At 43.4% G+C, this 26,232-nt stretch overlaps 1 protein-coding gene across 3 annotated transcripts in view; it reads left to right on the top strand.

Moving 5' to 3' along the window:
• The first annotated feature begins 233 nt into the window (after positions 1-233).
• Positions 234-26,232, top strand: part of RAB37 (RAB37, member RAS oncogene family) — a 72,353-nt gene continuing 46,354 nt past the window's right edge. The window contains exons 1-2 of one of the 3 annotated variants that reach the window (XM_075177895.1): positions 234-452; positions 12,489-12,599. In XM_075177895.1, coding sequence (XP_075033996.1) covers positions 393-452; positions 12,489-12,599 — 171 coding nt within the window. In that variant the 5' untranslated portion in view covers positions 234-392. Of the gene's footprint in view, positions 453-12,488; positions 12,600-23,204; positions 23,401-26,232 lie in introns of those variants that run through there. The other 2 variants (XM_075177892.1, XM_075177894.1) reach the window with 2 other exon arrangements.

Raw genomic sequence — 26,232 nt, 5'->3', positions numbered from 1 at the left:
TAAATCTAAGAATCAGAGGAGAGAAGAGAGGACAGGTGTCGATGGAGGAGGGAAGATAATGTGCCAGTAAAAAAAAAGACGCAGATGTAGGAAAATGTGCAATGTGATTGCTAATAAAACTATAATATTTTGGGAGTATGAAGATGCTGCGATCTCTCTTGCCTCCCCCTTCCCTGGCAGAGCTGAGTTTATGTAACAGTCGGATGATGTTAGAAGCCAACGCTAAGACATTCACCTCCTACGCCTAACAGAAAGGCAGAGACGTTGCTAGAGATACAAGTGTAGTACATACATGCACGTGACCTGTGTCTGTACATAAGGGGCATTGAGAGAACGGTGCCCTCCACACCTCGGATGACAAGAATAGATGAAACAGACCAGACAGCAGCATAATGGAGAAACAGTCAGAAGGAGCACAGTCCCCCAATTACAATGAGGACCTGCAGCACAAGGTGTGTGTGACATATGTGTGTATGTGGATGGGGAATTTCCTGTATGTTGTGCGAGGTCAGATATTTAATTTCACATAATTTCATAATTTTATTTCACATGATGTTACAGTTACCAAAAAGCAATTATTTGGTTTTTTTTTCTGGCTTCTGGAACTCTTTGGATAAAAGTTTTTTTTTTTTTTGTACAATAGCTCCCATATCTGCACAAGCAAAAGTATCTCAAGTTTCCTACTGTTTGTGCAGTTGTGTTTATCTGGTCCTTTCCCTATCAATATTTGTCTGTTTTGTTAAGCTGGGTACACACTACAGAAATTTCAACCAACTTTTTATGCCGAGCGATTTTACATGCGATCGATGTTCCGATCGCTCGGTCCATGGACTGCATACACACTAGCCTTGTTTAGGACGATAAAGGGAAGAGCGGACGTCCCGTTAGCGACTTTTTACAGCCATGTTGTGGTGAGCAATGATTGCAATTTGTACTCACTGTTGTGGATCTGTCGGAAGTGTATACACACTACACAACGGAAACGAGATTGGAACGAGAATATAAACGGTACGACCAACCAAATGTGGCGACAATCGTCCATTTGGGCAGACTTTCGACCATCGTGTCCCTGCACACACTGACCCGACTTTTGAACGAGCGGTCGTATGTCGGCTGATTTAGCCGATTATTGGATGAAAACTGTGTAGTGTGTACCTAGCTTAAGTAGCCTGAAAGTATGTAAACATTTTACACCATTACATAGAAAATACAGTTCAGGGAAAGTTATTGTGAATGCGTATGTATTGAAAATTTCCAATTTCTGTTATTGTTGTATTCAGTTTATAAATAGACACGCTGAACATGTTGTTCTTTTTATAACTTGGAATAAAAATCATTGCATTAATAAACAAAAATAAATTGTAATCCTTTAACAAGAGGCTATGGGCCTGATTTGTTAAGGAAAGTAAAGCAGAAAAGAAGGAGTAACTTTGCACCTGGGCAAAACCATGTTGCATTGGAGGGAGAGCTAAATTTAAAATGTGGGGACAGATTTATAGTTGGATAAGGCATGTCCTAGATCAACTTTAAATTCTAGTGTACAGATAAAACTATCAAGTATCTGTGGGCTACATGAAAAACAGCCAGTATTTTCCTTACATGCAATATAATAAACTCATTTTCACCCCTTGCATTGTAACATGGTTTTTCCAGGAGCAAACTTACTCCTTTTTTTGCGTTACTTTCCTTAATGAATCAGGCCCTATATATATTAGTACACACATTTGGTATTCCTATGTTAGGAATGACTTTTCAAAGGGAAAACCTTCTGGGGTTGCTTTAACTGTGTACAGGTGATTATGGAAGATATATGGAAAATGCTATTTGTTTGTTTTTTCCCCTGTATCTTTTATTTGTACTCTTTTATCTTTGTTTTTCAAATGTTTTTGATCTTGTATCTCTATTCTTTTATCTTGCCTTCTTTACATCTTTTTGATCTTTTATCTGTGTTCTTTTATCTTGCCTTTTTTTTAAATGGCTTGTTCTACTTCCTAGAGTACGAAATAATTATCCTGTGCATTCAAATACCATACATTTGGGGAAGATAGCTGCAGGGTTTCCTGAAAGGTGGCTAATTTTACATATCTTACATATCTAGCTGTTAGTTTACAGAAACTTTTACGCATAATCGTGAATGTCACAAAATGTCACTTCAGTTCACAAACAAATCTATACATTTCAAAAGCTTAAAATGAAGGTCATGGTAAGGTGAAGCTATCATCAATATAACATGATAGAGCTTAAACTTTGTCATTTTTTTAACTAGAGAAACTTACATAGAGTTAATTTGAGTATCATAGAAATGTTCCTCTATTTAAGTGTTTTGGTTAGTTGTTTTTTAGGTATTATTGTCACTTTGGCTGTTCGTGTGGTTGTTTAATCAGTGATTAACTGCCTAACGGCTGATGCCCCCCTTTCTTACTACCCACCCCTCTTTTCCTTGAAATAAAGACATGAGATTTGTTTGGCGAAAAGAGGTCACAGCTTTATTTTAAAATGAATCTTTTGCAAAGTGGCAAAGAAAATTGTACTGCATTCATCAGCTCCAGCCATAATAGTAAATATCACCAATAAGAGGGGGTCCTACATGCCCCCTGGCGCCTCAAAGCCTCCTCCTTTGACGACTTATCACAAGACCTCCATAAGGTTGGTGTTGAGCATTTCAGCTGCACTTTCAAAAGGGAGGGTATCCTCATGGACGCCACTTCAACCCCATGGCCACTGACTGAAGTTCTTTTCCGCCAATGCTCAGTTCCGTCACCTGGAACCACAGTCCGTCACGATGAACACCTCGCTGTGACCTTCATAACCTTGCCAATGTGTCCAATATCTCCTCAATAACCATATCATACCCCTGATCTGATAAATGCACCCAAACTGTTCCACTGCAGAATTCACATCTCTATGTGCCTCATCTATAGTGGAGCCACCCATTGTGTCATGCCACTTGATCCTGGGTATTATCTCTTGACCAAACTATTTGGGTATAAAATCATTAATTCTTCACCCGTGCAATGTAATTTTACTCTCGAAATCAGATCAATGGATTTTCTATTCCCCAAATCATCCCTACCCAATGAATGACTAGTACTTCAGGTACCCAAACTTTCTTCCTGCATCTTCCAACACATTTATTAAACTGTCTCACGTCATTCCTCCTCTGCCCAACCATCTAAATTCCTTGTCCTGGGGTAGTCTGCACTTGGGCTACTAGCTGACCAATGGATGAAGGACTGTCCCACTGTCCAAACTTTAGGGGAGAGATCCTGTACACAACTGTATAACAAAACTCCAAATGTATAACTCTTAACCTTTGCACACACATTTCCATAATTGTCAACTAAACGAGGCCGGACAATCGGTGTTAAGCGGGAAGGGGTAGAGGTGATCCGGATGAAGGTAAAAACCATAAAAAACCTCCTTGTGTCAATTTGCCAATCTAGACCCTTATAGAAGGAAAAATTACGTAAATCCCTTCATGCCCCCACAATCAGCGGTGGCAGGCAGTTTGCACCCTGGATCGGATCTTGTGGGAGGAGCAAGAATGTTTTAACCCTTTCTAGTGCAACCCATAAACTACTGCAAAGATTCCTCTACCAATCCCTCTATGCCAGCCTGATAATCTGCTATACATGAGATGGACATATTAACTAACTGCATGCGTCTCAGGCGTCGCTTCCTTAAATGCTTTCCAATTAAATCTTGCCAATGCATCAGCAATTTTGTTCTATGTGCACGGTTTATGTGCCTAATTAGTATGACCCCTGTTAGAGAAGCTCATTGTTTGTTTATCACCAGTCCCATTCCCAAAACACTACTTCCCTGTTCCTTAACTCTTCACTCCACTACTCTAGCATCAGAAAATTCTTTGTGAACCCTTAGGCTAGGTACAGACTGAAGAATTTTCCGACTGACGTGTTATCTGAAACGATTGTACCTACGACTGAAAGTCCGATCAGTGTGATGATTCATGCGTACACACTGACACGATTTACCTTCAGATCTGTGCTCTTCATCTGGTCCTTCATTTGGTCCTCTAGTCTCCAGAGAATGACAGCACAATATTCATTCATTCATTCTTGTCACATTGTCACACTGATTAAAACACCTTGTTATAACTATCCACATGTCCTAACGAATTTCGTTAGCTTCTGTGACTCTGAAACTAAATATTCTGACTCAGAATGAACAAATGAATTATTCCTTCTACAGCACTCTCTACATTTATTCACTGGGACATTTATTGATAGCATCGGCTGACAAGAGCCCGACTCTGTAAACTCTATGGGAATCGTGGGCATGAGTGCATACACACTACATGATCGGTCTGTGATTGGTCGGAAAATATTAAACAATACGACCAACCAAATGAGTCAACAATTGGAAAGACTTTCGACCTTTGTGACACTATACACACTAAGCTGACTTCCGACCAAGCGGTCGTATGTCGACTGATTTGCCCGATTATTGGACGAAAATGCTCTAGTGTGTACCCAGCCTTATATGAGGAAAGGAAAACCAAGACAATACTAATACAAAGCTATAATACTCTGGAACAATGTCTCCATTTTATTTACCATGAGTTGTGATAAACTCTCCAATCAACAGGACTTCTGAAAAAGATACTGTAATATTTTGCAGTTATCAGACATATTTAATGGTACTTAGGCAAGGTCACTGATTACAGGGTCCTTGCATTGTAATATCTCATTAGTGATATGCAATCTTTTAGAGAATGTGTATAATCAGGGATAACAGCACTTGTAATTATTTAGGATGTAATAAGACACCTCCCTGTACTATGACCTATGTCAGTGATAGCTAACCTGTGACACTCCAGGGGGTAAATGTATGAATCTCCAGATTCTTAATCTCCGGCGTGTTCAGCCTCTTCAGCGCTTAAATTTAAAGCGGCGCTGCATTGTAAAGGGAAGTTTCCCTTTACAATGCAGCGCCGCTTTAAATTTAAGCGCTGAAGAGGCTGAACACGCCGGAGATGAAGAATCCGGAGATTCATACATTTACCCCCAGGTGTTGTGAAACTACAAGCCCCCAGCATGCTTTGCCAGCTATCAGCTAGTTATCTACTGGCAAAGCATGCTGGGACTTGTAGTTTCACAACACCTGGAGTGTCACAGGTTAGCCATCACTGACCTATGTGCTTGTATGGCCATAGAGCTCTCAGGTGAATAAACAAACATATATCAAGAAGAGGTTTAGTTTGTATATAGGTGTGATGTGACTCCCTCTCTATTAAGTCTGTGCTAGCCAACCTATTCTAAACTGTGCTATTCAATATTTAAGATATTTTGCAGACTCTTGGCCACATAGTATGAATTTGGTTAGTAAATTCAGAGCAATATAAGACATATTAACTGCGTTAGTATGTTAATTCCATATATTATCACATTAAGTCATTTACAATCTACACTGGGATATCTGGGGATAAATTTATCAAACTGCGTTTTTGAAAAACTGGAGATGTTGCCTATAGCAACCAATCAGATTCTACTTATCATTTATCATCTATTTATATAGTACCACTGATTCCGCAGCGCTGTACAGAGAACTCATTCACATCAATCCCTGCCTCATTGGAGCTTACAGTCTAAATTCCCTAAGATACAGACACAGACAGAGAGATAGAGACTAGGGTCAATTTTGATAGCAGCCAATTAGCCTACTAGTATGTTTTTGGAATGTGGGAGGAAACCGGAGCACCCGGAGGAAACCCATGCAAACATGGGGTGAACATACAAACTCCACACAGATAAGGCCATGGTCGGGAATTGAACTCATAACCCCAGCGCTAAGTCAGAAGTGCTAACCACTTAGCCACCGTGCTGCCCATTTATTTAGTACATTTTCCAAAATGACAGCTAGAATCTGATTGGTTGCTATAGGCAACATCTCCACTTTTTCAAACCCGCAGCTTGATAAATTTACCCCATGGTCTTTAGTTACTGTGAAAAATCAGTATTTTACAAAGTATTATATGGCTGCTAAATTTAACCCACCACCCTAATGGTGCATTATTATTAATGTTGGTATTGACAGAGTCCAGCTTTTAATTGATGACAATTCTGCTAATGATAAAATTTAAAGGAGTCTCCCGACATAATAAATTAACCTGTGCAGCATAAATATATTTTACATTTACCTTGATTGAAAATCAAAATTCATGTGGTTGAGGAACTCTGATTACATTTAATAACGTTACAGTGGAATAATAAATAATATACATCTGTACAGGACAGACATGTGACCAGGAAGTGGTAGGGATAGATAGAGGAAAAACAGCAACAGCATGGATATTATCTGAGTGAATACAAGTCTTTTTTTAATTTTATTATTTATTATTAATTTTTATTTATAGGGCGCCACAAAGTATCCGTAGCGCCGTACAAGGACAAACAATAGCACAGTACAAGGTGAAACAGCACAGTACAATTAACAGTAAGCACTATAACTCTGGGGGCTCAGGCACAGCATGAAAGAGAGGGAGGGAGGGGAAAAGTGAGTATAGGCAGTTAATACATGATGATACCTTATTGTAATTGTAACCATATACTGGATATAACACCTTGGGGTAAATGTATCAAGTTAAGAGTTTTCCAGCGGGTTTGAAAAGTGGAGATGTTGCCTATAGCAACCAATCAGATTCGAGCTGTCATTTGTAGAATAAATTAAATAAATGATAGCTAGAATCTGATTGGTTTTTCATACCGCCGGAAAACTCTCAGCTTGATACATATACCCCCTTGTGTTAACTTCTGGTAATCCACCCAGGCAGCCTACAACTTCACTCCCTGCCTCCTAAACTAATCATGTCAAACAAAAGAAGGTCTGGGTTAGGGGGAGGCTAATTGTTAGCACCATTAGAGCATGTTTGTATATTCATGATGTATATCTCAATGACAACATTGTCTCATATAAAACAAAAGTGCAAATTACATCATTGAATTAAGCCCCAGGTGCCTTTTTGTCTTATCTTAGACCAGTGGTTCCCAAACTGTGCGCCCAGGCTCCCTGGGGTGCGTTGGAGATCTCACAGGGGTGCCTCGGCCAGGGCCAGTGGTAAGCAAGGCGGGTGCACTACCAAGTCCACTAATATTTATACCTTAGTTCACACCTCATAGTTTTCTTATTTTGCTTATTTTAATGCATTTATTTTGTGTGCCTACACTCCCTTTGAAAGTGTCTGCCTATTGACTGGTGAAGGTGTGGGGGGGGTCTGAGTATCCAAATGCAACATGCCGGGCACTAGTTTTGCTGTAAGGAGGATGAGATACAGGCAGGAGAGTTCCTCAGGGTGAGCACACCACTGGAAACGCCTCTTGCCAGACATGGCTGCCTGAAAACAGTGTACAGTCTCCCTACCTACGCTGCAGGGGCGGGCTGGGCTGGACAATAAACGTTTGGTCCGCCTGGTGATCCAGTGGTAATGCGATGTACGCTGCCTGCACTGCATTTCATGACAGTGCCACAGGGCTCCTCCCCTAGACTACGGGAGCTCCGTAGCACCAAATTACTGTGAGTGACGCTGCCGGGTGTCCGCGATCACCACAGTAGTGATGGGCCATGGTGTCAGATTGACACCCACTAATCTGCCTCTTCTCTTCCCAGGTGGGGGCGATTGAGGCAATCGCACCCCCTCAGCACACTGCCGCCCCCAGTGTGCCCTCCTCAACAGGGGCGGGTCTAGAAATTTATTTTACGGGTGGCTATTTAGTCCCCGCCCCTTTTTGACAGCTATGGCTGCCTGCGGCTGCACACTATGTACAGGTCCGTTCGGCAGAGACAGGCAGGGAGAGTGTGCTGCCCGGCTACTCTGATTGTGTTTTAAACACAATCAGAGCAGCCGGGCAGAGAAGCCAATAAAAGGCACAATAAAATTGTCAAAGGAAAAAAATGAAAACCAAGAAAATGTGAAACAAATGAACTGGGGCAACTAAATAATTAAATAAGTGAACGCAAAAAGCAACACAAAACAGGCTAGAAGAACATGACCGTCTATTATAGAATATAGTAAACTATAGATAAAAGATGAAGTCAAAAAAACAGCAATAAAGAAATATAAACAAAATAGAAATAGATTGAAACATAGCAGAGGATGAAATTACACAGATCAGCCCCAACATTAAAACCACCTGCATAATATTGTGTAGGTCCCCCTTGTGCTGCCAAAACAGCTCTGACTTGTCGAGGCACCTCTGAAGGTGTCCTGTGGTTTCTGGCACCAAGACGTTATCAGCAGATCCTTTAACTCCTGTAAGTTGTGAGGTGGGGCCTCCATGGCTCGGACTTGTTTTTCAAAGTGCATCCCACAGATGCTCGATCGGATTGAGATCTGGGAAATTTGGACTCCAAGTCAACACTTTGAACTCTTTGTCATGTTCCTGAAACCATTCCTGAACATTTCTTGCAGTGTGGCAAGAAGCATTATCCTGCTGAAAGAGGCCACTGCCATCAGGGAATACCGTTGCCATGAAGGGATGTACTTGGTCTGTAACAATGTTTAGGTAGGTGGCACATGTCAAAGTAACATCCACATAATTGTCAGGAACCAAGTTTTCCAAGTAGAATATTGCCCAGAGCATCACACTTCCTCCACCAGCTTGCCTTCTTCCTATAGCGCATCCCAGGTAAACGACGCACACTGACCATCCAAAACGTGATCCATGAGACCAGGCCACCTTCTTCCATTGCTCTATGGTCTAGTTCTGGTGCTCACGTGCCCATTTTACGCACTTTCGGCAGTGGACAGGGGTCAGCATGGGTACTCTGATCAGTCTGTGACTATGCAGCCCCATACGCAGCAAGCTGCAATACACTATGTGTTCTGACACCTTTCTATCATAGTCAGCATTAAAATTTTCAACAATTTGTGCTACTGTAGTTGTTCCGTGGGAATGGACCGGATGGGCTAGGCTTCGCTCCCCACGCGCATTAATGAGCCTTGTTACGCACAGGACCCTGTTGCTGGTTCACCGATTGACCTTCCTTGGACCACTTTTGGTAGGCACTAACCACTGCATACTGGGAACACCTCAAAAGACCTGGGGGTAAATGTATCAAGCTGAGAGTTTGCCAGCGGGTTTGAAAAGTGGAGATGTTGCCTATAGCAACCAATCAGATTCTAGCTATCATTTTGTAGAATGTACTAAATAAATGACAGCTAGAATCTGATTGGTTTTTCAAACCCGCTGGAAAACTCTCAGCTTGATACATTTACCCCCTGCTGTTTTGGATATTCTCTGACCCAGTCGTGTAGCCATCACAATTTGGCCCTTGTCAATGTCGCTCAGATCCTAACGCTTGCCCATTTTTCCTGCTACTAACACAACAACTTCAAGAACTGACTGTCCACTTTCTTACATCCCACACACTGACAGGTGCCATTGTAACCAATGTTATTCACTTCACTTGTCAGTGGTTTTAATGTTGTGGCTAATTGGTTTAAGTAGTGTGAATAAAATATTTCCCAGTGGCAGAAAAATCCTTATTCTTATGTAGATCCCAGTATCTTGTTCAAAACATGTAGCTTACATAACAGGTAATTCTGAAAGATCATTCTAGTCGTCTGGTTTTTTCCAAGACCCCCAATAAGGGTTGTATCGATCATTTATGCCGCACTCTCAAAGGAATTTGACTGCAGTGCTTTGTCTGCAAATAAAACACATGTTAACATGCAATTCAATTTATAATCCATCTGTTGCGTGGGTGGGGATTCTGAAAAACCATTCTAGTCTACACTCCTTGATTACCTTAATTTAAACCTCTCTAATCTTTTCCGGCCATCCCTACAACTACTCCCTCCCTCCTTCCATTGGGTCCCTCCTAACCAGCTCCCCTTTTATTTCACACGTGATCTACCTAACACATACCCTCTCTTAATTAGTGCAGTGCTGGTCCAGCCTCGGTGATTATGTTCCTTCGGTCCTAATTACGGTGGCTAAGTGGTTAGCACTTCTGCCTAACAGCACTGTGGTCATGAGTTCAATTCCCGACCATAGCCTTATCTGTGTGGAGTTTGTATGTTCTCCGCTGTGTTTGCGTGGGTTTCCTCCGGGTGCTCTGGTTTCCTCCCACACTCCAAAAACATACTGGTAGGTTAATTGGCTGCTAACAAATTGACCCTAGTCTCTGTGTGTGTGTGTGTGTGTGTGTGTGTGTGTTAGGGAATTTAGACTGTAAGCCCCAATGGGGCAGGGACTGATGTGATTAAGTTCTCTGTACAGTGCTGCGGAATTAGTGGCGCTATATAAATAAATGGTAATAATAATAATAATAATAATAATTAGACCTCTCCCTTCCTTAAAAGCATACTTGCCAAGAATCCCAATTGGATAAGTGGCATTTTAAACCAATCCCCCGAATCTTTCAAGCTATGACCACATTCACCAAACCCCAGCTCAGCTCATATAATCCACGCCCACTTTGAGAAGATGACACCCTTTCCCGTAGGCCATGCCCCTTTTTGCTGTCACAAATTGGGACTGTCCAATCCAGTGCAGATATGTAAAAACTTTCTAGGGATACCTACAGCTGAGGAGTAACAGGAGAAAAACCTAATGTAGACTATGGCAGTTCCCCAATGATATTTCACCTTCTGCCTCCAATTAAATTATTCTGGTAGGAGAAAGAAAAAATTATGCAGTGCTGGAATTTTTCCATGATATCTATCACAGAAATAACTACTAACACAGATTCTCATGGATAAATGTAAAAAGTGTCAATATTTTAATAATATTATATATTTTAACAATATTTAAAAATATATTAACAATAATAAATTCTATGATCAACAAATGGTTGTAACTCACCGACATGTGAAAATATAAGATATGGACCTATATCAGTCAGTTGTTAAATTGCTACTGATCCTGTGATAAGTGTACCATCCATATGCAGAGAAAAGATTAATGAATTGACTGGGCTCATGAAAAATGGAGGCAACACACACTTTTTAGCAAAAACAAGGGAACGATTTAGCTTATTAGCCTCCTTAGAGATAGTGGCGATTTCAAACAACTGTTAGGCTAGGTACACACTGAAGAATTTTCCGACCGGACTTGTTATCTACAACGATTGTACCTACGACTGAAGGTCTGATCTGTTGGACGATTCATGCGTACACACTACACGCGAATTACCTTCAGATCTGTGCTCTTCATCTGGTCCTCTAGTCGTTTAGAGAATGACAGCACAATTGTCAATCATTCATTCATTCAATCACACTGATTAAAACCGCTTTGTTATAACTATCCACATGTCCTAACAAATTTCGTTAGCTTCTGTGACTCTGAAACAAAATATTCAATCTCAGAACGAGCAAACAAACTATTCCATCTGCAGCACTCTCTATATTTAGTCACAGTGACAAGTTCATTGCCGGTATCGGCTGAAAAGATCTTGGGGTATATTTACTAAAATGTGGGTTTGAAAAAAGTGAAGATGTTGCCTATAGCAACCAATCAGATTCTAGTTATCATTTATTTAGTACATTCTGCAAAATGACAGCTAGAATCTGATTGGTTGCTATAGGCAACATCTCCACATTTTCAAATCTGCAGCTTAGTAAATATAACCCAGTGACTGTGTAAACTCTATAGAGATCGCGATTGTGAGTGCATACACACTACATGATCAGCAGGTGATTGGAACAAGATTATTAAACAGTACGACCAACCAAATGAAACGACAATCGGCACTTTGGAACGACTGTCGTTCATTGTGTGAGTATACACACGAGTCCGAGCTGTCGTTTATGGGCCTGTTAATCAGCTGAAAAACCTCCAGTGTGTACATAGGGCTAGATTTACTAAGCTGCGGGTTTGAAAAAGTGGGGATGTTGCCAATAGCAACCAATCAGATTCTAGCTTTTATTTATTTAGTACCTTCTACAAAATGACAGCTAGACTCCGATTGGTTGCTATAGGCAACATCCCCACTTTTTCAAACCCACAGCTTAGTAAATCTAGCCCCTAGTCTTAGTTGTGACTGTTGAAGAACATTGACTGTGAGCGGATAATGACTCGCAGTAGTGTCAGGGGTACCTCAGATCCACTCTGAGATGCAAATCATGTGTTGTTATACCCCTAGTTCAAATGGCTGAAAAGAATGTTCAATTGATCAGTTGCTAGTTATAAACTGTTGTTAACCTCACATATAACAATATTCATAAGCAAGCATATAAACATCCACATCTATTAATCTACAGATCATCTTGAGTACTCACTGTAAGGTGGTGAACACAGCAGAGCAGCCTGTCTGCTCAGTCCCAAATAATGCAATGATAGCACAGTGATTGCAACAAGTGGCAGGAATTTGGTAACTCCTGATTTTCATAGCAGAGGCATGCTGATCTCTTGGCAGTCTTGTTTAATGAACAATTAGTAGCTGGTCTTGGCGCGTTTCGTTACCATCGTATGTAATGTCGACTTTGTACGTTTCCTAATGATATTTCACCTTCTGCTTCCATTTAGACTATTCTGGTAGGAGACAGCTCTGTGGGAAAGACCTCGCTGCTTGTGCAATTTGACCAGGGCAAATTTCTCCCAGGATCCTTTACATCTACAGTGGGCATTGGTTTCACGGTAAGACAAACGAGTGGGGCACAAAAATAACATGTAATAGCACATATCCCCCTGTACAGGTGTTAGTTAGTCTTCATTGTTCCATCAGTATTAAATCTGGTTTCTACCTTTTGGTGATTGTGTTGTTTGTTTTGCAGCCCCTCTTCCCCTATACTTATTCTCATTGTGGGTCCCTGGACTGGGCCTCTGCCATGTAGTCAGTGCAGCAAGGTCCTATACTTACTACTAATGGGGGCCTATGTTGGAAGTTTTCAGTATTGGTGAGAGATCCACATAATAGTAAGTACAGTGCAGTGCACCAGGGCCCATGGAGATATTGGGGCCCGCTGCAAGGGGAACTAGTGAGCTGTGGGCCCTGGTTCCCTCCTTCCTGCTTCCCCGCACCGGAGCCCACAGCTCACTAGTTCCGCCTCTGATATATTTACACACACACATTATATATATATCTAATATATATAAACCTAGCGGCGTGTGTTAGTCTGTGTGTGGAAAAAAACAACAAACAAGCTGCAGCGCCATCTGCTGGGCGGAGTTTTACACTGCCCTACAAAATTCTTAGCATTATAAAAGTAAAAGCCGTGTGTTAGTGTGTTAGTGTGTGTGTGTGTGTGTGTGTGGAAAAAACTATTTTCTCAGAAAGGACTCATCCAATTGACTTGAAACTTGGTATACTGACATTATTTGACAAAAAAATTAGAATAGTGAAGTCTGTTAACTTCCATCATCCCCCCTTCCCCCCGTGGGAGGGGTAGTAAAGGCTAAATTTACCAGTTGAGGGGTCAAACTCATTTTCGTGAGGTAATTTTACCTCATGAACACACATTAAAAAGGGCGCTTGCGTCGGGAAGTAACGCTCTTCCCCTGAGGAGGCCTGGGCTAGGCCCAAATGCATGACAAGAACCTTTTTAAGACCTTAAGTAGCTTGATTTGACTAGAATGCATGAGTATCATGCACGGGTTAACTTGTATGTATATATATATATATATATATATATATATATATACATATTAGTCTAGCTGTAACTATTAAATGTACTAGCAAGCACTGTAATGTGCTTGATAGTATAGCACTTTATTAAGCATGTATGGCATACTTGCCAACTCTCCTGTAATATGCGGGAGACTCCCGAAGTCCGGGTCGGTCTCCCGGACTCCCGGTAGAGCAGGCAAGTCTCCCGTATCCGGAAAATACCTGGCCAAAATAATGCGATTCACTGTGAATCGTGCCCCCTGCATCAAAATATAATTTTCGCGATTGACGCAATTGACCGCCCCATCCCACCCTTTAGTCACGCCCCCTGCCCGGGATCTCCCGTTATTAGTGCCTACAACTAGGCAAGTATGATGTATGGCAGAGCGTGGGGGATCTCTTACAAAGTGCAATAGCCTGGCCTCAGAAGAGCTCAGATTTGTAGAGCAATCAGTGGTAGCAAATAGCACCGGACTACTATTATAATGTACAAAAAAGCGTGTATTAGCTGTATGTCACTTGATAAAAAGTCCCTGTAAATATATATTAAAAGATATATGTATTAAAAAAAAAATGTAGCATTTGATTAATAACAAACAATGTAAACACATGTATATAATAAAAACAAAGGGCCTCATTAATTAAGGAACGCAATCTGAATGCAAACTGCATTTAAAAAAAAACACAAGCAATTTGAACGCAGGTATGCCCGTATTGATGAACCAACGGATCTGAAGAAATGTTTCCTGTTGAATACGGGTATAAGTATGCTCTGCTTATACGGCACTTGCTGTATGCAGACAGACAGAACACACTGCATATGTGCAATATAAAGGCCCCAAATATTAATTACATCAACAGCTGTTAATAATATAACAATTAATAAAAAAAATATATATATATTTGTAAAAAATGTTTTCTCATTTTTTTACATAAAATACATAAATGATGATGTTAATGCGGACTGTACATAAATCTTTTCAGTTGCTCTTAATTTGCAAACACCTTATGGCATGCATAAACGTCTGTATCACTATCAGTCGGCTCTTACATCTACCCTGTAGCAAGTGATACGGCTAAATAACATGTATCCGAGAGATGGCCAGAGCCTCAATTGGCCACATGTGCGTGTGCTCAACCTTGGCACGTCCTAACTGTACATGGCCCACGTTAGTCCTCACCTCTCCCTACCTGTTATACCCTTCAAATTGTAGGCAGTCAGAAGTGTCATTTGCATGCGAATATGAATTGCATGCAGTTGTGTTCTCTGGCATAAGTCCCGTTTTCGCACATGCACAGAGTGATTTTATGCAAGATACGGCACGCAAATGAACTTACGCTCCTTAATGAATAAGGCACCAAAACTTTGAAATGTAAAATCAAGGTGCCAAAGTGATAAGCCTGTAAGACAAAACACCTGCCTTTTTTTGTGGTGGTTTAATGTGCAGATTTGCAAATCGCAGCTTCTTAAATCGCACAGTTTGTATACATCAGGATAGCGGTTTCAAACCGTGCGGTCTAAGAACATGTTATTTTATTTGCCGTTTGGCCTTAAGTAACAAAACCAAAATGTTCTAAAAAAATGTACCCCTGACTCTCAATATTGTCGTGTGTTGTATGTGTGTAGTGTGTTTGCTCAATGGCCTGTTTAATGTATAAGTCATTGTGAACATATGCCTGTACCTAGCCAATACTTTTTTTAAACCATCTTTTTTCCATTTTCTTTTTTGTTTGCACTCATTACCAAGAATGAAGCAATAATGCCTGTGCCGCACAGTTCGATATTAGTTTTTATGTGGTGACAGTGATCATTTGTCCTTCCAGGGGCAAACGCAGGATTTCTAGAGGGATGGTTCCACACCATGCCACCAGTGGGCGTGGCTATAATATTAGACAGTGCTTGGCTGCTCTTCAACTCTTCCTATCCCCATAATATACATGGGCAATGCTGCGTGCACTACTGTTAGGTGCACTCAGCTCTCCCTTTTCAAGCAGAGCTGTGTGAAGCGGGAGCAGGGTCCAGCCACCTCAATTATACAGTGCCCCAGGCTTATAGGGGGGTTCTAGGCACTAGGAAACCCCCCCTCGGTTTGCCTATGCCTTCCTATATTTATTCTGCAGCATAGCCAATAATAATGAACCCCGAACCCCCTAACGAGACCAATTTTTAGGAGTGAAGCTTTCTGATAAAAGGACATGGTCTCGAGATAAATGAGTGTGGTTAGGTGGTCCAGAACGAAGCTAGTCATAACTCTCAGGATGGGAAGGGTGTGGCATTGTGTGTCTCCCTTATGTTGGAGGTAGGAAACGCTGTCTGAGATTCCAGAGACATCTTCTGCTTCGCTTCAGTTTACCTGCAAAATTACAATCAAATGACTGACATACTACTTTATCAGAAAATATATCATATTAAATGATACCACCCTACTATATATCTTAAGGAAAGATTTTCAAAAGGGACGTGTTTGTGATTGTTTGTGGGATCCAGGTGTTTAGAAAGTGGGAATTAGGGTCACAAGATCTTATTTGTGTTTTAGACTGGAGATGGAAAACTTAAGTTTCAGGCTTAAGTTTGAGTGATGCCAGTTCAGGTCTAGGCTATACCCATTTGGCTATCATCTGATCAAGTGATGCCTGTATGTGTCGGAGTACTGCTTGTAGTGATTGCTATTTAAGTACTGCTGCTGATACTCATGAGTTCTAAGAGGAAGTCTTCCGAGTACAGTCAGGGCAGGGTGAGCAAGTGGTGTTTTCTCTGAGAGGCAGCTGGGATGGTCGAGGCTGCCTTTGATAGGACCCCAATCATAGCCAGGGAGTTAGGTGAAGCCAGGACCAGCAGGTGCACGAGTATGCTGCAGTGACCACAACTCTGTAGATTCAGAGAAGTGTGACAGACAGAGTGACAATCCTACAATGAGAACGTGTCAGTTCTGACGAATCATAAAGCTGGAAGATGTAAATAAAGATCTACCTTGTTTATTTGCCCAAATAAGAAGGTCTGACACACAATTCAACACTGGTGACTGTATACTGCTACACCTGCCCTATTGTGACTTTAAATAAACCTGCACGTGCTGGGGGAATCCTGTTAGCTCTTCACACACGTCATCCTGAGGTGAGGGAGACTGAGCTACAGCTGGGTAGTTGACCTGAGGGTCCTGCTGGTAGGTGTAATAGAGATATACACCACAAGCACCCACTAAGCAAACAGGGTTACAGTTATTAATTTTTTTGTTTGTTTTCCATTCCATTCATTCACAGAGTTGGACTTAAGAAAGTCAAAGGTAACATTAGATTTACTTCTATGTGGGAAAGTTGCAAGAAATTTATAGTTGTCAGGGCAGGAAACAGCAAAGTTGCCCTGCTCCCCGAATGTAAACTATGTATATTTGCCTCTATTGGCTCATGTGAGCAGTCATCTTCTGACTACAATATTCTCCAGTGAAGTTGGAAGAGTTCCAACTACTCAGCTGAGTGGCGGGATCTTCTTTTCACTTGTTATCTCAGATTCCACGCACTTTAAAGTAATTTTCGTCAAACAGCAATTTTATTAAAGGCAAATCCCGATGGGCTTTGTCTTTAATAAAAGTGTAATTTTAAAAAATGACTGCAAAGCGTCAGGAATCGCCAGTTCTATGTAACCGCCGCAGAGTAATTATACCCCCATGCCTTTACTTCTTCATTTTGGATTTTTCCTGGCTCCAATCTCTAGTATCTGGCAGATAGAGATATTTGTGTGAGTGCATCTTGCCACTGTCCTGTGGTCTCTGTGCCTTCTTGTGTTATCCTACTCCTAGTCTAATCAGGAGTTCTATCCTGTTCCTATTAGCAGGTCTACCTTTGTTTCAGACATGGACCAATATGTAGGAATTCAGCACAGAGAGAAAACAGAGCAAATATTGTGCAGAATGAGTCTTTAGAGCTGCATAATATTTTTATTTGTAGGTGTATTTCCAGGGCTTGATTAATGATTCAGGCCGCCCTATGCTAATATGCTAATTATGCTCCCTCACCTTCCACGCCAGGTTAAAAAAGCGGTAGGTAATAACGGACTCCTCCTTCATTTAAAATCCAACCACCTAAACAATGTTTATTTTCCCGTGTTTTGGAAACTCAACTCCACTTGACTTTTTAAAAGGGTCGTGACAATTTTGCACCACCCCTCTCCCTCAGCCTAGCTTCCTATTGGATAATTAGGCCCTGTGCATGTTTGGTGATTTTTATGTTTTTACAATCCTTGATTGAAATACTACCAGCGAGGTAAAATGTAGGTTTCTGTGTCATGTTTGTAACATGTCCATTGTGTCTGCGTTAGAGATAACATTTTTTGCTAAGGCGGAGGCTGGATGAGTGAAGAAAAGTGGCAAATAAGGTTTTAGTAGCATGATATGACAATAAGGGATATCCTAAGTGCACCCTGTATAACACAGTCCTGTGAAAACACAAGTACTTTTGCTAGGTGTGTTATGATAAAAATGCAGGGCCGTCTTTCCGACTGGGCACGATAGGCAGGTTCCTGGGGGCCCAGCGGGATGGGGGCCCTAGGCAGGAAGAAAATAAAAAATCCTGTTTAAAAAAAACCCAAAAAAAACAAAAAAAACCCTTACCTTTTGCGGTCACCTGGTGGTCAGGTCATGTGGTGATCCGGCTCCCTCCCTGGTCCTCTCTTCCATGCTGCGCTCACAGTGAATGTTGGGCATGATGACGTCATCGCGCCCCTCATTCACTGCAAGCACTTTTTTTTTCTTACACACATATATGGGCCCCGGTGCACTGCTTTGCCCAGGGGCCCACAATGTTGTTAAGATGGCCCTGTAAAAAGGGACGTATTTGCACTCTTAAAGTAAACAATTTAGCATGTTAGCTAAATTTATAACATGCCCCCTGCAAGTCTGATATTTTCAAAACTTGGAAGTTGAAAATAAAGTAAGTTCTGTATATTTATGTCAGTTTTTATGTTGCTCTGTCTACGCCATGATAGGACCTGATGATGATGATGATGTCTTGCACAGACACTAGTCTCTAAGGACACAAATAACAGTGTTAAGTAAAGTGTAGGCAAAACCTTCTAATTTTACTCGCTATTCACAGTGTGACTTCACGCCTCATTTCAGGTGTATTCATCAACACGTCACAAAGCTTCCCTGCAGGGTATTGTACAAAGTACACAGAAAAGCACATACGTTCTGTCACAGACATAGTCACTCACAATCACAGGTTATGGGATAACTGGTTTCTGTAAGTGTCTTGTTGGTGACGTATTTTTTTGTGTTTTTGTTCATTGCAAGATGAATTTTTACAACATCCCCCTACATCTTATCATCATTTATTTATATAGCGCCACTGATTCCGCAGCGCTGTACAAAGAACTTATTCACATCAGTCCCTGCCCCATTGGAGCTTACAGTCTAAATTCCTTAACATACACACACAGACAGACAGAGAGAGAGAGAGGGAGAGACTAAGGTAAATTTTAATAGCAGCCAACTAACCTACTAGTATGTTTTTGGAGTGTGGGAGGAAACCGGAGCACCTGGAGGAAACCCACGCAAACACAGGGAGAACATACAAACTCCACACAGATAAGGCCATGGTGGGGAATTGAACTCATGACCCCAGTGCTGTAAGGCAGAAGTGCTAACCACTTAGCCACCGTGCATTTCCGTACTCCTCACACTCCACACTGCCTCCCGTCCTTTCAACACTGCCAATGATCATTGCCTAAACTCCCATACTCCTGTCTCCAAGACTTCTCCCATGCCGCCTATACCTATGGAACAAACTCCTACGTCCAATCACTCCCACGTCCAATCGGACGCTTCACTGGCCTCCAATGTTTTAACACTCAAAGCCTACAAGTCTCTCTCCTAACTGCAACCATGCAGGTTCAGCCTCCCTACACCCACATTCTTACTCCTTGTCTCCGCCTCTCCCCTACTTATTATATTGTAAGCTGTCACAAGCAGGGCCCTTCTTCCTCATATCTTCTTGTCTACTTCCACCTTGTCCCTCTGTGTGTTCTTGTCTCTTGCCTCCTGAGTGTGTGGCCAAAGGCTTGATTGAAGGAACTCACTGCATTTAGTTAAGCGAGGGAGGTCTCAAAACGGTCAGATAGGCCACAGTTGTTTGTCCCCGATTGTTTTAGGATAGTCAGACCCAGGGGGACACGTGGACAGGAAGTAGGCAGTATCGACCATTATTTGTGTAGGTTTTTGTACCACAATCAGAGTGGCTGGTCAGGATTCCCTGCCTGCCTCTCAGCCGATGCAGCCCACTCCGATCGCTCCCCTCTAGGTCTGCAACTAGTAGGTTTGAATCAATCCCCATAACATTTTACTCGGGATTGTGGCAGCCAATGGCATAAGCCCACCAAATGCCACATTGGTGCAGAATCGTTCATGATAGACATGGGAACAATCTTAATCTGTTGGCACAGGGTAATGTCCGGGTATTGTCTCTGCTGCTTTTATCAGGATTGTTTTATCGCTGCTGTGTTACCGTGTTATTTGTTTACCATCGCTATTTAATAACATGGAATTTAGGTGCAATTTTGAACTTAACTTGGTTGTTATGGTTTAAATATGTTTTCAACCTAAATAAGATGAACAAAATATCTCCGTATTGTTTTATAATTTGTCAGTGCATTCTAATAGCAAGAATATAATCTATGCCCCACTGTGGTGTTACCCCTTGTTCTCTGTATGGACCTTGGTACAGATTAATTAGACAACGTTTTGTATTGACCTTGAATACACTTATTGTTATGCATATATGTTGATAGTAATACATCACTCCCACTGTCGCACATAGATTTATTTATATATTAATTTCATTTAAATAGCAAATTAAGTACCTTTTAACTATGAATTTGATAGTAATTTTCTCTAGCTATTCTCTTACAAATCATTATCTGTCATTTATATTTAGATTTCTGGTATGCATATTACCATGGGAAACTACATGGTTGATATATGAAACACATTTTCCTTATACACTTTTGGTAAGAGCACTACTTCTGGGGACACTACCCTGAATTCCTTGGATTTGAAGTGGAATATTACATGATTCACTCCAAACTTTTTACACAGTGGTGTATTCTGTGACTGTATTACATTATTGGCATATATTTTTATTTCCCATTTATATGTGTTGCTGGAAGTGTTATATTGAAAGAAGAAGACACAATGACAGCTGGACCACAAATTTTAGTATTGTTTTCACTTTATTTCTTTGATGTCACCAAACACTGATATTTTCTATTGTTAAGAAAGCTTAAGTGCTCCTAATAGCTTCACTTTCATTATGCCTTAGTTAAATCATCAACTGGCATGTCATGTGATGGCAGAGGGGGAAGTGCAGTGCAGACACAGCTTGGAGGCAAGTCCCAAAGTTTGTCTGCTCACTGCATCATGTGCGATGTGACTGTGGTTGCCGTGATAGTTCAGAATTATAAATCATTTATTGCAGCCTGGGGAAAAAAACAAATAAGGGAAATGGTAAATACCAACATTTTTCTTATAGCCTGCCAAGATGATCTATGTTAATAAATGCACCTGATTTTTTCATAGGATTTTCTGCTTTAATGTGCATGCCCTCTTCTGAGCTCTCTTCAGTTCTTCTATGTCCTCCTTTTCATGAGGTGCCCAAAACTGTACCCCCACGTTCAAGATGTAATCTAGCTAGTGATGTATACAATGGTAATAATATTCACAACCGCCATTATATTTCAGCAGGTGAGTCCTGAATTTAGGGCCCTGTCCCGACATGTTTGTCCCATGGTTGGGAATGTTGGCGGAAGGGAGATAGCTAATGGGCAGCCTAGTGCTTTACAGCGCTGGGCAGCTCTTTGGTGGCATGGCCACGCCCCCATTGTGATGGGACCACTCCCCCTGCCCCACTATCGGGGACTAGCAAATTGGGAGGTACGGTAATATGTTTGTATAGTGTGCATATATCCCCATTTTTATGCATCCCATGATTTTATTTGCCTTTGCAGCCACTGCCTGGCATTGTGTAGTGCTACTCAGCTTTCTGTAAACTTAGATTCCTAGGGCCTGATTCATTAAGGAAAGTAAAGCAAAAGAAATAAGTAACTTTGGACTTTGGCAAAACCATGTTGTATTGGAGGGGGATGTAAATTTAAAATATGAGGACAGATTTATAATTGGAGCAGAGCATGTCCTAGATCAACTTTTAATGTCAGTGTACAAATAAAGCTATCAGGTGTTATGAAAAAACAGCCAGTATTTTCCTTATGTGCAAAATAATAAACTCATTTACACCCCTTGGTTTTGCTAGGGTTCAAAGTTACTCATTTTCTTGCTTTACTTCCCTTAACGAATCAGACCCTTAGACCTTATCCATCTCAGTTTTCCTATATGTATTCCATTTAATATGCAATCAGTATAATTTTTTGCCATGTTCTAGGCTTATATAACATTTATTTACTATATTAACTTTCATATGGTATTTCACAAACCAGTTTTCCATTTTTTCTAAATATTTCTGCAGGAAGTTACTATTCCGCTATGTGTTATTGACCTTTACATAGCTAAAGTATCTTTAGCAATTATGGACACCTTAGTTTCTAGGCCATCAACAAGACCCAGTATTAATACCTGTAGAAAACCACTAATCTCAGTTTTAATGTGATGAGTATTCTGAGCAATCACACAGTATTTCATACTAGTTCACATCTGAGTCTATGCCAACACAGCTGCTTAAGTAGCTCAACACTTCCACTTGTCTTTTATAGTATATATTGGATTAGCAAATCCTACAGCTGCAGCTTTTAGGATATTTTATATTCCTGCAATTTATGTGCTTTAGGTTTTTCATATATTTTTTTTACTATAATCCAGGGCCGTCTTTCCCATTGGGCACAATGGGCAGGTGCCCGAGGGCCCTGCAGCCCAGGGGGGCCCGTCGGAGGCAGCAAAAAAAAACCTGAAAAAAAAGAAGAAAATACTTACCTTGCGGTCAGCTGGCGATCCGGCTCCCTCCCTGGTCTCCTCCTCCGTCGCGCTCGTAGTGCATGTCAGGCGTGACGTCATCACGTCCGCCCGACATCCATTGCGGAGCGTGATGAAGGAGGAGACCATGGAGGGAGCCGAATCGCCAGCTGACCGCAAGGTAAGTATTTTCTTCTTTTTTTTCAGGTTTTTTTTTTTTTTGCTGCCTCCGACTGGCCCCCCTGGGCTGCAGGGCCCATATATATAATCTTTTTTTTTTTCTGTATATATAGGGGCCCCGGTGCACTGCTGTGCCCGGGGGCCCAAGATGTTCTTAAGAGGGCCCTGCTATAATCTAAGATTAATTTATTTGTGTTAAAAATGTTCTCAGATTGTGTTCATTAATTAACTAGTCCAGACTATTGTTATTGGAAAGTGGAGGTAAATACACTATAATGACACTGAACTGGGGCCAGGTTCCCAATGATGTGGCAGAGACTGAGGAGATTACTTCAGTAATTACAGATGATGATTGGAACCTGCGCTGATCTGGACAGGTGGGCGGGGCCAAAGGCAAGAGAGCGGGGCTGATATGCGGGGCCAAAGGCAAGAGAGCGGGGCTGATATGCGGGGCCAAGGTAGGAGAGCGGGGCTGATAGGCGGGGCCAAAGGCAAGAGAGCGGGGCTGATAGGCGGGGTTACTACGGACCACGCCCGTCTCATTGGGCACCTCTAGGGGGTAGTCTCCGCCCAGTTCCTGGTTCGGGTCTCGCTCAGAACCGGTGAGATGTTCGTGGCCACGAATGGAGAGTTGCCGGTGTCACTCAACAGCAGCAAGTTCTATGGGACACTGGGATCTCTGTACGACCTGACTTGCAAGGTGTTGTACACGTACATATGTGTATGTGCTGGTGAGGATGTGACAGCTCTAGTGGTGTGCAGTATGGGTGCTCCGAGTCTGTGCTGTTTGTATAGTGACTCTGTGTTATTATAGTGGTGACCGCCAGTGTACCAGTTATACATAATAAAAAGCAACAGGCGGAGGTATATAGATAATGCCCCGGGCGGGCTGGGAGCTGTCAGGACGGTTGGGGAGGGGGAGTGTAAGGGGTCACGTGACGCCACGAGGGGGCTCCTCTGACGGATGTTGCGGTTCGGACGGTTCTTATCTCTGCACGTGACCTGCTGCGCAGTAACTGTCACTTCTCTGTGACACGTCTGTGTACATGTAACATGTCCTCCACCCGTGTGTGACATCCCTGACTGACCCTCCACCGGTGTGTGTGTGACTGACCCTCCACCGGTGTGTGTGTGACTGACCCTCCACCGGTGTGTGTGTGTGTGTGTGTGACTGACCCTCCACCTGTGTGTGTGTGTGTGTGTGACTGACCCTCCACCTGTGTGTGTGTGTGTGTGACTGACCCTCCACCTGTGTGTGTGTGTGTGTGACTGACCCTCCACCTGTGTGTGTGTGTGTGACTGACCCTCCACCGGTGTGTGTGTGTGTGTGACTGACCCTCCACCCGTGTGTGACATCCCTGACTGACCCTCCACCCGTGTGTGACATCCCTGACTGACCCTCCACCGGTGTGTGTGTGTGACTGACCCTCCACCTGTGTGTGTGTGTGACTGACCCTCCACCTGTGTGTGTGTGTGTGTGACTGACCCTCCACCGGTGTGTGTGTGTGACTGACCCTCCACCTGTGTGTGTGTGTGTGACTGACCCTCCACCTGTGTGTGTGACATCCCTGACTGACCCTCCACCCGTGTGTGACATCCCTGACTGACCCTCCACCTGTGTGTGTGACATCCCTGACTGACCCTCCACCCGTGTGTGACATCCCTGACTGACCCTCCACCCGTGTGTGACATCCCTGACTGACCCTCCACCCGTGTGTGTGTGTGACTGACCCTCCACCTGTGTGTGTGACATCCCTGACTGACCCTCCACCTGTGTGTGTGACATCCCTGACTGACCCTCCACCGGTGTGTGTGACATCCCTGACTGACCCTCCACCTGTGTGTGTGACATCCCTGACTGACCCTCCACCGGTGTGTGTGTGTGACTGACCCTCCACCTGTGTGTGTGTGTGACTGACCCTCCACCTGTGTGTGTGACATCCCTGACTGACCCTCCACCCGTGTGTGACATCCCTGACTGACCCTCCACCCGTGTGTGACATCCCTGACTGACCCTCCACCTGTGTGTGTGACATCCCTGACTGACCCTCCACCCGTGTGTGACATCCCTGACTGACCCTCCACCCGTGTGTGACATCCCTGACTGACCCTCCACCCATGTGTGACATCCCTGACTGACCCACCACCCGTGTGTGACATCCCTGACTGACCCTCCACCTGTGTGTGTGACATCCCTGACTGACCCTCCACCTGTGTGTGTGACATCCCTGACTGACCCTCCACCTGTGTGTGTGACATCCCTGACTGACCCTCCACCCGTGTGTGACATCCCTGACTGACCCTCCACCCGTGTGTGACATCCCTGACTGACCCTCCACCCGTGTGTGACATCCCTGACTGACCCTCCACCTGTGTGTGTGTGTGACTGACCCTCCACCCGTGTGTGACATCCCTGACTGACCCTCCACCTGTGTGTGTGTGACTGACCCTCCACCTGTGTGTGTGACATCCCTGACTGACCCTCCACCTGTGTGTGTGACATCCCTGACTGACCCTCCACCTGTGTGTGTGACATCCCTGACTGACCCTCCACCTGTGTGTGTGACATCCCTGACTGACCCTCCACCTGTGTGTGTGACATCCCTGACTGACCCTCCACCGGTGTGTGACATCCCTGACTGACCCTCCACCCGTGTGTGACATCCCTGACTGACCCTCCACCCGTGTGTGACATCCCTGACTGACCCTCCACAGGTGTGTGTGTGACTGACCCTCCACCCATGTGTGACATCCCTGACTGACCCTCCACCCGTGTGTGACATCCCTGACTGACCCTCCACCTGTGTGTGTGACATCCCTGACTGACACTCCACCGGTGTGTGACATCCCTGACTGACCCTCCACCCGTGTGTGACATCCCTGACTGACCCTCCACCCGTGTGTGACATCCCTGACTGACCCTCCACCGGTGTGTGACATCCCTGACTGACCCTCCACCGGTGTGTGACATCCCTGACTGACCCTCCACCGGTGTGTGACATCCCTGACTGACCCTCCACCCGTGTGTGACATCCCTGACTGACCCTCCACCCGTGTGTGACATCCCTGACTGACCCTCCACCCGTGTGTGACATCCCTGACTGACCCTCCACCCGTGTGTGACATCCCTGACTGACCCTCCACCGGTGTGTGTGTGTGACTGACCCTCCACCTGTGTGTGTGTGTGTGACTGACCCTCCACCTGTGTGTGTGTGTGACTGACCCTCCACCTGTGTGTGTGTGTGTGTGACTGACCCTCCACCGGTGTGTGTGTGTGACTGACCCTCCACCTGTGTGTGTGTGTGTGACTGACCCTCCACCTGTGTGTGTGACATCCCTGACTGACCCTCCACCCGTGTGTGACATCCCTGACTGACCCTCCACCTGTGTGTGTGACATCCCTGACTGACCCTCCACCCGTGTGTGACATCCCTGACTGACCCTCCACCCGTGTGTGACATCCCTGACTGACCCTCCACCCGTGTGTGTGTGTGACTGACCCTCCACCTGTGTGTGTGACATCCCTGACTGA

The sequence above is a fragment of the Mixophyes fleayi genome, chromosome 6 (genome assembly GCF_038048845.1).
Source record: "Mixophyes fleayi isolate aMixFle1 chromosome 6, aMixFle1.hap1, whole genome shotgun sequence".
Classification (NCBI taxonomy): Eukaryota; Metazoa; Chordata; class Amphibia; order Anura; family Limnodynastidae; genus Mixophyes; species Mixophyes fleayi.
This window is presented reverse-complemented; position numbering and strand designations above follow the sequence as displayed.